General features: G+C 41.4%; 1 protein-coding gene across 6 annotated transcripts in view; it reads left to right on the top strand.

Moving 5' to 3' along the window:
- Positions 1-15,792, top strand: part of LAMA2 (laminin subunit alpha 2) — a 367,591-nt gene that overhangs the window by 74,709 nt on the left and 277,090 nt on the right. For all 6 annotated transcript variants that reach the window (XM_053381873.1, XM_053381876.1, XM_053381874.1 and 3 more), the window contains exon 2: positions 14,591-14,761. In XM_053381873.1, coding sequence (XP_053237848.1) covers positions 14,591-14,761 — 171 coding nt within the window. The remainder of the gene's footprint in view (positions 1-14,590; positions 14,762-15,792) is intronic.

Genomic DNA, 15,792 nt, shown 5'->3' on the forward strand with positions numbered 1-15,792 from the left:
TAAAGCACTTTTGTTTGCACTGGGAAATATGATTCTTGCTGTCATACAACAAACTTAGGCCATTCAGGTCTGTCAGAAATCCTCAGTGAGAGCACACTAGTAAAATGAAATAAGTTCATAAAAAAGGTAAAGGACCCCTGACAGTTAAGTCCAGTCGCAGACGACTCTGGGGTTGCGGCGCTCATCTCGCTTTACAGGCCGAGGGAGCCGGCGTTTGTCCGCAGAGTTTTTCCAGGTCATGACTAAGCCGCTTTTGGCACAGCAGAACACCGAAACCAGAGCAGCACATGGAAACACCGTTTACCTTCCTGTTGGAGCAGTACCTATTTATCTACTTGCACTTTTTTGTTGTGCTTTCGAACTGCTAGGTTGGCAGGAGCTAGCACCGAGCAACAGGAGCTCACCCCGTCGCAGGGATTCGAACTGCCGACCTTTTGATCGGCAAGCCCAAGAGGCTCAGTGGTTTAGACCACAGAGCCACCCGCGTCAAGTGCATAAAATAAACTGGTTAATATAGAATTGAACTGAAGTAATGGGACTCTGGCAGATTTAGAAATGCTTCATGCGTTCATTCACTAAGCTGTGTGTCAGGAGTACTGGAACTTGATCTTTTGAGCAGAGAGCAACTGAGGAATTTAACACTTCCAATGAAAATGGATCAAGGAATAGACAGATATATAGATATATATTACCAAAAGTTTAATACAGTGGTACCTCTGGTTAAGAACTTAATTCATTCTGGAGGTCCGTTCTTAACCTGAAGTACCACTTTAGCTAATAGGACCTCCCACTGCTGCCACCGCGTGATTTCTGTTCTCATCCTGAAGCAAAGTTCTTAACCCGAAGTACTATTTCTGGGTTAGCGGAGTCTGCAACCTGAAGCATCTGTAACCCAAGGTACCACTGTATACTTAGAGCAGACTAAGTTCAGGGGATTCTGGGAAGAGGCCACGGCTGAGCAAGCCAAGCTCTTTCCTGCCTTGCTGCTCCCTCTCAGTAAGTGGCAGCAATGTGCTGCTGCAAAGTCAAGAGATTAAGGCAGCCCCACCTGCACAGCCGCTGCTGCTTCTGCTTTAAATGCTGTTTTAATGAATTAATTTAGTATACTTAAGCTTCAAAGTTGCACATTTAAAAACAAATAAAGGTTATATAACTTATGCTAGATTTTATGCAGAAAATGTAATTTTATAAAATATTTTAAACATTTGAAATAATGGGTTTTTTATGTTTTAATAGTACAGTGTGAGCTACTCAGAATATATATGTATCTTGTGTGGTCAGCAAATGTTCTAAACAACTAAAATGAACAGATAAAGCATGCATATGAAAGCTTATACCCAGAACAAACTTAGTTGATCTCTAAGGTGCTACTGGACAATTTTTTAATTTATTTCAACTGTGTCAGACCAACACAGCTACCTACCTGAAGATAAAACTAGGTTAGACCATTGTCCCATCTAGCTGTGTTCTAACCCCTGAGTCTGACAGTGCCCCTCCAGGCAGAAATGTCCCCTCTAGGCTTTGCTCCTGAAATTCTACTGGAAACCCAATGGCTTGAACTTGGGGCTTTATCTGTGCAAAGTATGTCCTCAACTGCTAAGCTGTGGGCCGTTCCTCAAGCCATTTATCGGCTGTTTGTGTTTGTATATAGAAGATTTGAGGGGAGGCAAGACCCCAGTCCTACTCATTGGGTACCTATTTATTTATTACTTAATACAGTAATTTCCATCCTACAGAAATTATTTATTTATTACTTAATATAGTAATTTCCATCTTTCGAGAGACAAATTCTTCCAAGGCAGCTGCTGTTTCCTGCTCTTTTTTTATTTAGATAAATTAATTACATAGTTTATGAGATACAGTAAAATAACCGGTCAGCACTAGATTATGATCACATAGTTTGCAACCATTAATAGCCTGAATAATAATAGTGTTTTACCACAGCAAGCTGTACCGTTCCAGTATATACAACATTGTGGAATAGGATGCAGGTGAGAAGAGCAAACCCTCCCATTTAGATAGTGTGGGAGTTACCACTGCAACAAAGCAGCCAAGTCTCTCTCTCTCCCCCCCCCCCAAACTAAAAGCAAAAGCACTTCTGCTGCTGAAAGCAGTGGCAGAGCAGCCCTGAATTGTTCACCCATCATTTTGAATGGAATGTCCCAATGGTAATGGCACTGCATCACCATTCCTGAGAGAAAATGTAGCCACCCGCGTTGGGCAGCTGAACTAGAGATAGGTGAGACAGCTAATGTTTTGTGTGTTCTCTTATGTTACGTTTTATCCACCATCCATTTCGACTGGGGCATTTGCAACTTGGGAGTTCTCCTTTCAACAAGCCTGGCCATTTGTTCATGCCACAAGGTTTGTGGGTAAGAGAGAAAGGAAAACCGAGGCAATCATCTTTTACCCAATTTTCTTCCCAAAAGAGGGTTATTGATGACAAATGCTAGTAAAAGAAGAGAAGGAAGAATTGGAGCCACATGTTCTCATTTAATGGCTTCCTGTGGGTGTTGAAAAATGGAGAGGTACAAGATAGAGCTTTCTGGAAACCCATTGCAAAAGTGCCATGGGGTGAAGCAAAAGCCCTCCAGTGCCATCTTCTGGAATTGATTAGACTGTGCCCCACAACACTCTCCAGTTACCGGTGCAGAAGTATACGATGATCAATGGTACTGAAAACTATTGAGAGATGCAGAAGAATTAGCAAGGTCATACAGAATTTCCCTCCTTCTCCCAGGATGTATCAGGGCAACCGAAGGGTTTCATTGCCAAAACTCGGCAGGCACTATAATTGATCTAGAGAATCTATAATCTTTATTTGTTTCCCTAACCCATTTTAGACTACAACTCCCATCAGTCCCAGCCACCATGAAGGGGCCCATGGGAGTTATAGTCCAATACCTCCTGGGTACAGGAGGCTGATCTGGATTATTATGGGGGAAAGGAAGGTCCCAAGCCAGATGGAGCAAAACTGAGAAACTTCTACAACCAGTTCCATCCTTGGTCCTTCATAAATCTTCTCAAAGGATAACCCACTTTATGGATTTCTGTTCTCATCATGAGCATAGGTCCTTCTGACCTTTGGACCCCTCTAAAGGCAAGCTTTTAAGTCCAGTGCTCTGGAAAAACACAAACTACCTTTATATATTTGCAAGAGAGATGTGTCTCAAGAGAAGCAAGGAAATGTAGGCTTGATTACTTGGGAAATGACATTTGGTCATCTGTGTCACTGATGTTGGAACTTTTTAATCACACAAAGTGACAGCGGATCAGTATATGCTGAAGCACAAAAGGCAAGCTGACTGGAAAATGCAACAAAAAGGGGAAAACAAAATCAGATTAATGCTGAGACTTGAGCTGTCACTCTGCATTAATGCAAGTGGGGGTGCCTGGAGGGACTTTCTTAGTAGTCTCAGCATTCCCACCCCCTTCCCAGGAGTCCAATATTTTCTGAAATCTAAATTCTGTCACTGTTTCTCCTCCATCCAGGAGGATTGTTAGCATGCATTTTTCTGTTAGGATGATGTACAGCTAAGTGCTGCGTTTTCTTTTTGGCAGCCTGTGTGGGGCGGAGCAATGGATGCAATTTTTACTTTGCTGCAGCAGGCAAATTCCTGTACAAACTTCCTCTCTTATCCCTTATCAGAGTTCAGCCAGGTAACATTCCAACCAGGTACAACACAAAATGAGGGTGTGAAGCTTAGCCAATGAGGAGTGTAGCCTGGGATGAGTCCTGAGAGCTAGACAGAGAAGCCTCTAGGGCTGCATTCAGCCCCTGGGACTGAAGTTCCCTACTCCTGTCTTAGGATAGGGATAGAGAGCAGAACTGTTCTGCACATTTCAGGTCAATCTACAGGCATGAGAGTATGTAAAATCACACTATGAAATCAGTAGAATGCAACCAGCAGGTAAGGAAGTGACAACAGGGTGTTCTGAGCTTACCTCTGTACTATTGCTAGAACAATTGAACAATAATTTAGACAGACTGTGACCCACTATAATATTTTACAGGAGGGAATACTAGTAGGGAAAAACATCACAGCTCTTTCCAATATGCCCCTGAAATATTAAACATACTGTATGTATGCAAGTCAGTGAGCAGAAATATGTAAGGAACAGTTGTTTGGGGTTTTAATTTGAGTTGAATGGTAAGATAAGAGAGCCTGGGGGTACTCTTTAAATGTGGAGAATTAATTGAAATGTGTATTTCTGTTATCTTTAGAATAAATGGAAAGTTCTCTTTTTCAAAAAGAAAGGGGTTTTTTCCTCCCCTTTTGTCATGGGAAATTAAAGTAATATGTGTTGGGTTTTTTCAAATGTTTCATTAACAGAGCTCATAGTTCTGTCTCTTTGGGAAAGATTTAGACAAGTGTAAAATAGGAGAAATGAATGTAGAGGGGGGGAAGAAATTGCATTTGGCAATACTGGAAGAGTAAGATGTGGGAACATTTGTTTAGCTGCTTAAGTTTAGAATCCAATGTTTTTATTTCATTTATGGAGATTGATCAGAGGCAGGGCTGGCTGGCCCATAAGGCAAAGTGAGGCAGTCGCTTCAGGTAGCAGATCCTGGCCTCCTCCTCCTTATGATTGCCCACACCCTCCATTCCTGCCCACCACTGTGCCCACCACTGCCCACTCTTCTCCAGCCTCCTTTTACTCTCCAACCACCTTCAGTGTGGGAGACTGAGGAGGAGGAGGAGGCGTCGATGGTTGGGTGGCATTTTCTGTTTTGCCTGAAGTGGCAAAAAGTCCTGAGCCAGCGCTGATCAGAGGTATTGCTCTGGTGAGAAACAATGTTTTACATAAATAAATGAGTTATATGATTGAGTGGAAGCTGGATGTCTTACAGAGATGTCTGTAGAGGTGTATAAAAATAATGCTAATCAACTAGCCTATACATAGGAATAAGAGACTGGGAGTTCTTATGCACACCTACACATTCTTTTCTATCCTTACTTTCCTTTTCTTGTGTTAGTAAAGCATTCTTCTTTGCTATACCTGTCTAATTTATAGACCTTGCTTTCTGCTTACGTTTTATATTTCTGCTTTTCATAACATCTCAGCAAAAGTAAATTGAGCCCTTGGTACTAAGGTAATATTCAAACCATTTGACTGTGGCTTCTCTGATGAACTGGAGAGTTCCTGGACCCTTAATTGTCACCTATTGTATCATATATTAGAGATTCAGTGCTCTGGCAGGTTGTGCAACAAGGGTTAGATCTATTCCCAAAGGACATTGGTAACCTTCCAATGAGAAGAGATGGGGCTCTTCTCACACTGGCCACTGTAAACAATCAGGTACTCAGTTCTCACTGCCTTCAGCAGTCTGAAGACTTTGTCCATTGCTAATCAGGTCTGACTCTCCCCCCGCCCAACCCAGCTCAGTTCATACAGTTAGTGTTTCTACACAAACACACCGGCAAGCCCACTGGCAGCTTCCTATAGTCCTCTGGGCAATCGTGCTGACTGGCTGAACCAAGGCTTGATACTTGCTTATTTTTTAGAAACCTTTGTTTTTCTTACCCAAGAACCAAATGGCATGATTCTACGAAAATGTACCCTTTTCAGTAAGTAACGTAGAATTTTGGAAGCCAGCTAACAACTCCCACCGCCACAAATGTTTTATGCCTTTCCTCCTTTCTTTTCCTTCCTTGAATTAATGAAATATTACAAACCTATGCTCACTCTAGGATGATTTTTAAATGACAAAAGAATAAACGCTTGAAATTCAAATCCTAGGAAGGAAAGTAAAACTTCAATCAGAGAGGTGTTAGCCGACATGGTAATAATCTAATATTCATGAATATTAAAGTAAGCGTAGAAGAATATTTAAACTGGCTTTACAGTGTTTTCAAGCCAGATGTCTGTTGGCATTTATAGGCAGGATCTCTGTACTGTTCACCAAGATGCATAATTTTCTGTGCACTAATTCTCAGCCATGGTATGTAGTCATTGCTTTTCTGACAGCCATCTGCTCTGAGCTCTCCATTCATCCTCAGCACGAACTGGGATTGAGGAAGCAAACAAACAGTTTTGGAAGGGAAGCTGGGATTGGGTTATTGCATTAAACTCTTGTAAAATGTTATGGTTTCAAAGGAATTGTCAAATCCTAGTTTAGCAATGAACTAGCTGAGCAGCCTCTAACAAATCACAGTTGCTCCTCCCCCGTTCTTCATATATAAGGAGGAATGGTGTTTATATAACTTCCAGCTTGTTTGTGAAAATAAATGGGAGTGATTGAAAACATTGAGGCAGAGCCCAGCACACTGGAATCAACATACGCCAATGTTATATATAGGTTTGTGCTCCATCTCACCTGTATTTGCTTTCCTTTTCCCTCTAAGGAACTCAAAGTGGCATGTTCTCTTCACTCCCCACTTTCTCCTCATAAGAATCTTGTGAGGTTGGCTAGGCTGAGAGACTTCAGTGAGTTTCATGTATGAGTGGGGATTTGAACCCTCATCTCCCAGGTCCTGGTCTAACACTCTAACCACTACACCACAATGGCTTCATCAGTGCCAGCTCCCTTGCTACTCAGAGGAACCATTCCTCTTCCCAGCCACGGTTACCAGCTGCTTCTCCTTCCCCTTTTGCTTGCCATTGTTGTCACATGCCCTGTTGGAAGATGAAGAGCCAGTGAACAATTTGATGGCAGCTGCAGCTGCTGCTGCTCCTTCTCACCATGACCATCCTGCACTTTTTAGCCTAAGATAAGAGGGCAGGTGAGCAATGGTTAGGAGATCCCAGGGGGTCTATGTTAGACTGCCCCCTCCTGCTGGAGTGGGAGTCTCAGAAGGTACCCTATTATGGTGACCCTTGATGGTGACCTGAGCCTAGACTTTGGGGATTTTCAGTGCCCAGTCAGAGAGCAGGTATGTCTCCGACTTTCACGGTTTCTTGCTCCTGTTTCCCTCATACTAGTCAATGAGAATCATTAAAAAATGGCAAAAGCAGACTCTGACATCCTCTGAGATCAGTGACCTGAAAGCCAGATTAAACAGAGGCCCTATAAATACTAAGCAGGTGCTAGGATAATAGGATCATAGAGTTGGAAGATACTCTGAGGGGCCTCCAGTCATCCATTCCTGCAAAGCAGGAATCCTGTCCACAACCATCCCTTGCTGGGCTCGAACCACCAACCTTCTAGTTAGCAGTTAGATGCATTGACCTCATATTTAACTGGAAAGCAACAGAGATCTATTTTGTTTGTACACATATCATAATGCCTATGATTAACTTACATGGATTTTCAGGGAGGAAACCATACATTATCAGGGTATGTTTTTGACAGAGTGGAGAATGTAACTTGGGGAAAAGTTGCTAGTCTAAAAGAGAGAAAAGTTCTTGGGATTAAAGCAGAAAAGAATAAAATGAAAAGAGTATCCCCTGAAAGAAGTGGCAACACCACAAAAATGCATTAGTTCTCTTTTAAACAAGAAAAGATAACAGAGCTGTTTAACGCTGTAGGAGCAGTTGATCAGAGCAGTAAACATGAACTGAAAGGCGGTGGTATTGGATTTTGTTTGCCTCTGGACAAATAGTTTTTAACATCATATTTTCCAGTCTGCAAGCACTGCTGTGCCTGGACAGTGATTTCTTAAAATGGAACTTATTTTCCAGTTGTATAAAAGTGTTCTTTTACATTGTGGATTGAGTGCATTAAGTTGCTCCCCGTGGTGCACAGCTGGAAATTATCCTTTGCTGCAATGTTTTGTTTTGCTTTGCCCCAGAGTTTTTCTGTGCCTACTCACTGTGTTCCCACACACCAGCATAGTTGAGTACTACAACAGGGAACTTTCTTTCTCTTTTGTTTTCTGCGGCTGCTTTTTTTTCCTGAGGATGCTTCTTAGAACATCTGAAAGAGACAGTTGTTGTTTTTTTAAGCTGCCTTTGAGTATTCGATACAAATTTAGTGGCATTTCAAGCTTTCCCCTGCAGACCTGGAAGGTGGCTTTGGCAAAGTTAAGCTGAAATTTAGGCAGAGTGTTTTCCTTTCCTTCTTTGAAGCAGCAAGTGGTGTTTGCAGAGAAAGTAGTTGGACCAAATAGTACTGCATTAGGGAAAAGTGTAGCAATATTAGTCACGAAACAGTGGTGGAGAGAAGTTGAACGCATTTCCATAATCTTTTACAAAATGCATTTTAGATTTGCAGTTTTAAAAACTAGGAATATTTGTATGGTGCATAGGGTTGGGTTTTCTATGCTTTAGCTTTGGCCTGCTGAAATTGTGACCCACCAAGGCCACCAGCCATAGATGATGCAGGATCCTACTGTTTTGCTGCCAGCTTCGATATGCAAAAGGGCTGAGGTGTTAAGTGCTGGGTAGGCTAAAATATGTGACTGGTGGTCTGTGTTCAGTTTAGTGGGTCAAAAATTACCCTGGCCTGCTTTAAGCACCTTTAATCTTGTATGCCTTCAGGAAACAATTGGTATAACAATTAGGCCCCATATCACCTGATAGCAGTGGCACTGGCTTGGGATACAATGGATTCTAGGCCATCTTAGGTCCACTCATCTACTCATTTCCAGCAGGGGTCCAGCCAACATCACTTTCCCCCACCTGCCTTCCAACTGATGTCACTGCACAGACAATGGCCAGCAGAGGCTGATGGAGGCCCATGGGGCTAGGCAGAGGGACACCTTTGCCCATTTAACCCCCCCCCCCACTCTAGCCTGGCACAAAGGGTATTTGGATTGCCTTGCTAACACCAAATATGTACGGTAAATAAAAGAGGAATTGCTAGTGTTATGTAGAATTTAAACTTAAAAACAAATATCCATTGGTAATTTGCTTTATTTTTTATTTGTATGTATGTTTTTAGGTGTGTGTATTTTTAAATGGGGAACCAAGCTTTATTTCAAAAATGCCTATATAATATTTTATATTATTTTTAGAAGTCTTAACTGGGCAGGAGGGCTCATTGATACACTTGCAGTTCACCATGACCTACTGGAGAGGTGGTAGAGATGTAGGAAAAGAAGGCCATTCTAGCTTCTTAGAAAGCCAAATAAATAAAAGTAAAATTGTATGTGTGTAGGCTTTCACAAATCCATCTTACCATACTATTTGTTACATGCTAAATTTAATATGCTATCTTAGCATAGCTGTGGTTGCAATGACTACAAATGCAATTCAATCTGAATATCAAAGCAGGCATAAGGCTGGTACAAAGTAAAAAAGAATGTGAGGGAAAGAGAAGAGAGACAAAGTGAGGTTGTTTTTTTACCTGGCACCATCTTATTTAGAGTATCTTCCAGTTATTCTATCCCTCTAAGTATGAGGCAAGGTGGAATAGGACTACATATGAGGAATGTAAATTTTTCCATTGCCAGAAGCATCCAGAAATAGAGGGCAGCCAATCTTTCCTACTGTATCCTACCCAAATTGGCAACATAGTGTAACAATAGTTAGCAGCCAGCTTCTCTGACACATGCAAACTTTTGGGTAGTGAATAAAATTCCCTGTTTGATACAACAGCACAATAATCTTTCCATTGCTGACATACTTCCCACTCTCCCTTTGCAATATTCTGGTTGTCTAATTTATTCTTAACCACATCCAGGTGGATTTTGTTTAGGAATAAAGCAACGTTTTAATCAGTACTACGCATAGTATTGCCAGAGTGGAATGGTTCCAAAACAAATTGTTTCTGGGATGCCTTTTGTTGAGCTGCTGGTTCAGTTTTGTTTATTGGTCAAGCAGACAGGTTTTAAACACTAACAAGTTGTTGGTGGAAACAGACTAATGTGTTTTTCGTCGGGCGGGAAAACAAGCGACCAACAATCAAGCTTATTTACTTCTTGTGTCTTCCTTAAAAGCATATTTACATTTTGCCGACTCAGATGATAAATAAATTGTGGACTGTAAATTCCTGGTGGATGGTGTTTTCATTGTGCCTTAGCATTTATTCATTTATTTTGCAGCCATAATTCAATCTAGAGGATATCACAGGCTTATAGGTATTTGGAGAAATGTGTTCGTTTCACTCCTGTATTTCAGAGATGCTATTTGGACGTGATGTTCCGAAATTACACACAGGCAAATGAAATATTCTGATTAGCACTGAGTGCCCAGCACTATATCACAAGTGACTGTGAACATACAGATGTGACCTGTTCAGGAAAGGCTGCAGTTCCAACTTGAAAACATTTAACAACAACAAAGCACACATACAAAGAACCAAAGAACACCCACCCCTTACCAACAAAGGGCTTTTATCCTTATCAGCTGTGTAGCAAATGTATTAAAATGCCAGCTCCAAGGCTTGGCAATCCATCAGCAGCAACTGCAGTGTTTGAGTTCATGGTAGGAGAGCTCATTCACCTTCTGCTGCTTTTGTGCTCTGCCTGCCATCTCTGCTCATGTATGCCAGCAGGGGGTTGGATATGACAAGGTTCCTTCTCTCCGAAACACTGGGACATTGACAATGTCTCTTTAATAAAACATCTAAGAACCGTTGCTTGTGTTCATGCTGATAATGTGTTGCATTATGAGGTCAAATTTTGTTCTCAGTTAATGACATGTTGGCACAGTTGGGAGTGGTATTTTCTTCCAGACGATTTTGATGAACTGTTACAAAAACAGTCACATGTGTGTGCGCGCTTCTGTGTAAATGGTGCATGTATTCAATACTTTCTTTAAAATTACTGGAATTAACGAAACCAACTATTCAGGGAGCATCTTAATTTCATTTTAACTCCCTGAGTCTAGCGTTTCTATTAAGAAAGAGCTGATAAATGCTTCCTCCAGAGCAGAAGTAGTATAGGTACATTTGTTCAGAGGTGGTATTTCCCCATGTCTGAAAGGAAAATAATATTCTTTGTGGGGGGCATTTTGAATGGCAACCAATTGTTTCCCCATTTTAGGTTTTATTGTTGCTCACTCCCTGGCAAGCCTGCTATCTCAACATGCTTCAAGCCATAACACAAGCCAGTATATGGTCCTTTAGAAGTTTGCAAAGCACAAAGCTACTAATCAAAATGAAATTAAGAAATGGGTTCTTATGTAAAGTTGACATTCTCCTGAGTCACCATTAAATCCAACATGAAATAATGAAAGAATAAATGAGAATAGAAGTGTAACTCCTTAAAGCTTATTAATACCCTCAATTTAAACATGTCTATGGTTTAAAGTTCCCTGTCCGTTTACAATAGCAGTTGGTAAATAGCAATTAACATAAAGATGTTAAATAAAAAGATGCTTTCAAATGAATTTGAGAGATTTCTTATTGGTGATAGGCAAAATTCTCTATCCAATTCAGAATTAGGATCAGAACTGCAATCTGTTTTGCAAATTATCAACTATAGTCCAGTCCCCCCAGGCCCTGCCATTCTGAAATTTGAACCCCATCTAAAGATGTGAATGCCAGGGTGGGGGTGGGGGTAGGGGCAGAGACAGGAAAATGGAAGAACCAATTTTTCTGATTTCTTCAAGAGTTGGTGTGTGTGTGTGTGTGTGTGTGTGTGTGTGTGTGTACTCCCCCCCCAAAAAAAAGACCTAGGAGAAAATGCCCCCCCCCATCTTCCAGGTTTTATTTCCTAGGTCCTCATATCTATAATATCATGAAATGGAGATGAATATGAATGCATCCCCTCAAGCCTTGGCCCCGTTCCCTTCATATTTTCCTGGCAGCAGCAGTGGAAATGTCTCATGGAAGTTACAGCATGCTCAGCAGTGAATTAGACACAAGTGTGCTGGGACATGAATAGAGCAATCCTATACTGCAGTTTGGAGATACGTTGCTGTGCTATGCCCACAAAATGGCCACTGCATTTTATATGTGCCCAGTGCAAGGCAGGAGGTAGAAACCCATTGCAAGAAAAAACCCATTGCAAATATGGCTGTTGCAGTCCCAGAATCCTTGACAGAACTGCCACTGGCCAGCAGTCCCAGCTCAAGGTGGAAATCATACCTTCAAGCCACCCCATGAACAGAAGGCTCCAACACACATTGGCCAATCTCAGAGCATGGCCATGATGATACTGTTCTCCTGCAACACAACACACACACACACACACACACACACACACACACACACACACACACACACATTATTATAATGTATATACTGCCCTATACCTGCAAGTCTCAGGGTGGTTCACAGGATAAAATCAGAATATAAAATCACAAAGTACATAATCAAAATAAAAATAACAACCCAATGACACACCCCCCATACACACATTTTTAAAGGGCATAGGATGTTAATCAACCAAAGGCCCGGTTAAAGAGGAACGTTTTTGCTTGGTGGCTAAAGGTGTATAATGAAGGTGCCAGGCAATACCACAGCTTTCTCAACAATAATGATGACATCCTGATGTCATGTGTGTGATGTTGACGCCCCATCACCCTTACAAGCTGGCGCCTCTGTTGGAAGAGAGTCATCTGGCAGTGACAAGACATTCTAGTGGTGCCAGTACCACCTACTCCACTCCTTGATAGGCCAACCATGCTGGGCAGCATCCTAGACCCTTGAATGGCTGAAATATTTGCCAGAGGCAATGGTCATTTAGGGAGGTGGTTGGTTTTAAACAGCTGACTGGGAAAGTGTGATGCACTCTCCATGAGTTGCTCTTCCATTCTTGATTCCAGATTCACAGCACCTCTCCCCTCCTCCAGATTATACCAAAAGCCATCAGGGCACCATTAGATGCATCTGCATATAATATCTAGTTTGTCCCTAAAAGGCTAGGGTGTCCTCATGGGGAAAATAAAATAATGCATTTCATGTGGGTTTTGGGAGAGTGTGTGAGAGAGGATTAAGAGAAAGAGACATAAAGTACGCATAGCTGTGTGTCTGTGTGCATCTGTTTCCTCCCTGACATTTTTTCACCACCTCCTTTTATATTCTTTCAATATATTTTTCCAACATCCCATACTGTAAATTCTTGCCTGCCTCACTATATTATGAGCTTATGTGATGTTCCCATTAGCTGAAACTATCTGTGGTGCACTTTAAAGCAGGCTGCTGGTCTTCCTGTTATGCCTAGATTGTTGGCTTTTATATTATTCATGCTGCAGAGCCTGAGGTTTTAAGTAAACCTGGAGGTGCTATAGCTTCTGACTACTCATTTGCTCTTTCAGTACTCAGTCTTGACTCTGTAACTCCCCTGCGTAGAGTCATAAATATATCTCAGTGGAGGGGGGTTTTTTGGTGGGGAGGGAGCTACAAATTATATATATACTTTAAAACACACTAAAGCAGAGGTGTGTAATCTGCAAAAACCCTGGCGAGCTGCAAATTCAATAAAGGCCTGACTATTGATTGACTGGTTGTACAAATTGGACAAGTTAGCAGCTAATTGGGTGCCTTGCTTAGGCAATATGTTGAACATGGCTTTTAAAAGGAGCATTGGAGTCACTAACTTAGAATGTCAGAGGATAACTGTACCATGACCGAAAAGGTCAGTAATTAAATGGCACACAGGTTAATTGCAGGGACAGACAAGAGAACTGAGATGGGAGATCAAAATGCATTAATTTAGCAAGGGGAAAGAGGAGAAAAGCTTTGAAAATCTGTTACACATTCAAGCCCATCCTTGGCAATTTTAGTTGAGATTAGGTTTTGTGCTCATTAAAGTCTGGAGCTAGATTCAGGGAATACAGCCAAACATGGGGGTGGCGAACATTAGATCTAGCATAGCTCTCAGACACAAACCCACAGTGTTGATGTCTTAAGCTTTTCATATCCTCAGCCCACATGATCTTCCTTTGTGGGAAATCTTAATATTTGATCCAACTTATTACTTAATATTTTGGGATTTCCTCCTCCTGCTCCCTGCTACACAACACACACAATGGTTCTACTTTTAATTGGAGATGTGATATCTCTCACAATGTGGACACTCAATAGGCTGAAGCTCCTGTTGGGTTTTGTTGCATTACATTAAAAAACAACAACCCTCTGTTAATTAGTAAAAATATATGTGGTTATATTGAACTGATCAATACAAAAAAAATTGGGGACACAGAAGATGGGGAAGAAAATAACCTTTTCTTTAGCAACTATGGATCAGCATTGATGAAACTGCTTGACTGCGCTACTAATTTTCAATTCTAAGCATGGTGTAGCATGGCCTGTGTCACGTTGCTGAAGCTCAGCAGGTTTGGGTGAGATACCCTGGGAACCTTCTGCAAACTGATGTAAGTTCCATGATGGGAGAAAGGTGAAATATACAGTGGTACCTTGAGTTAAGTACTTAATTCATTCCAGAGGTCCGTTCTTAACCTGAAACTGTTCTTAACATGAAGCACCACTTTAGCTAATGGGACCTCCTGCTGCTGCCGCACTGCAGGAGCATGAGTTCTGTTCTCATCCTGAAGCAAAGTTCTTAACTCGAGGTAATATTTCTGGGTTAGCGGAGTCTGTAACCTGAAGTGTATGTAACCTGAGGTACCACTGTAAATGAAATAAATACAATAAAAAGCATGATCTTAGGGTTAGAATTCACTACAGCAGTTTAGGATCTACAGTCTATGTTACCAAATTCTTTTTCTTCTTCTTCTACATGCATCTTAATTCCTGCACCAATGTGAATGAGATTCTGTTTTATTACTGTGCCATGACAATTTTTTCTTCTTCTTTCAGGTTTGTTTCCAGCAGTTCTGAACTTGGCTTCCAATGCTCTCATCACCACAAATGCTACCTGCGGGGAAACAGGGCCTGAAATGTACTGCAAGTTGGTTGAACACGTGCCTGGCCAACCTGCAAGAAACCCTCAGTGTCGGCTCTGTGACCTGCGCAGTAAGATTCCAAATCGTACGTGTTCAATTTTTCTTTCATGATGTGTGTCCATCTAGCCATCCTGTCTAGCATCACTATTAATATGATATGCTTGGTTAAAATAAAGCACCTTCATAGCCCTGGTTATTGAATGTGCTGATTCATGCACACTGGGTCGGGTTTTGGACATGGGAAGAAAATCCATCAATGGAAATATCTCCAGCATTTGAGAAACTTTGGGACTAGGTCAGAGCAAGTCTACTTCTTTTTTCCTGCATATACAGAAAGCATTCCAGACATTTCCCTGGTTATTTTCAGGGCTATCCTCACATGATAGGACATGCAATGACATCATTTGTAATACATCAGTCATAGACTTGTGCCATGTCATTTTGTCCTCATGGGAGAAAACCCCAGAGAGAAAAATGGCTTCATCACTTGCTTATCTGTGTGGCTATTAGTGTCTCTACTAAGAGGGCCCTTTTAATTCTAATGTCTATTTACCAGCGCTATGGTCTTTTAAGCCTCTGTTAAGAACTGTGTACTTCTGCAATCCAGTCTCTGTTGTTAGTCTGCAGTGCAGCCAGCCTTTAAAATACACGGCCTTTCATTACAATCTCATCACATTTTAAGGTTTGCAAAATGTTCATTTGCCACAATGAACTGTTTTATTTACCCAGAGATGGTCCTTTAATAAGAATGCCATGTAATGTAACCAGACTTTAAATGGTCCCCTTGGAATTTGTGAATCTGGTGTACCTCCCCTTAATTACTGTAGAAGGAAATGAACACACACTCCCCAGTTAATCATGTGTGAGCACAAATTAAAGACCACACTTTGATGGGTTGCCTGTGTGAGCTAACTCCCCTGTCATTCATCATTGAGGTTGGTCCTTAAGCCTGCAGTTCTATCCCATTTTTCCTGATGGTGTATAGTATATTTTGTCTCTCCCCTTTTAAAATTGGGAATACATTCCAGCAATTAATCAGTGGTTTCAAATTAATTAAGATTAAACTTCCGTAATGGGATTACAGTTAATTGTATATTCATCTCTCATTCCTCCTTT

Source organism: Podarcis raffonei, chromosome 3 (genome assembly GCF_027172205.1).
Source record: "Podarcis raffonei isolate rPodRaf1 chromosome 3, rPodRaf1.pri, whole genome shotgun sequence".
Taxonomy (NCBI): domain Eukaryota; kingdom Metazoa; phylum Chordata; class Lepidosauria; order Squamata; family Lacertidae; genus Podarcis; species Podarcis raffonei.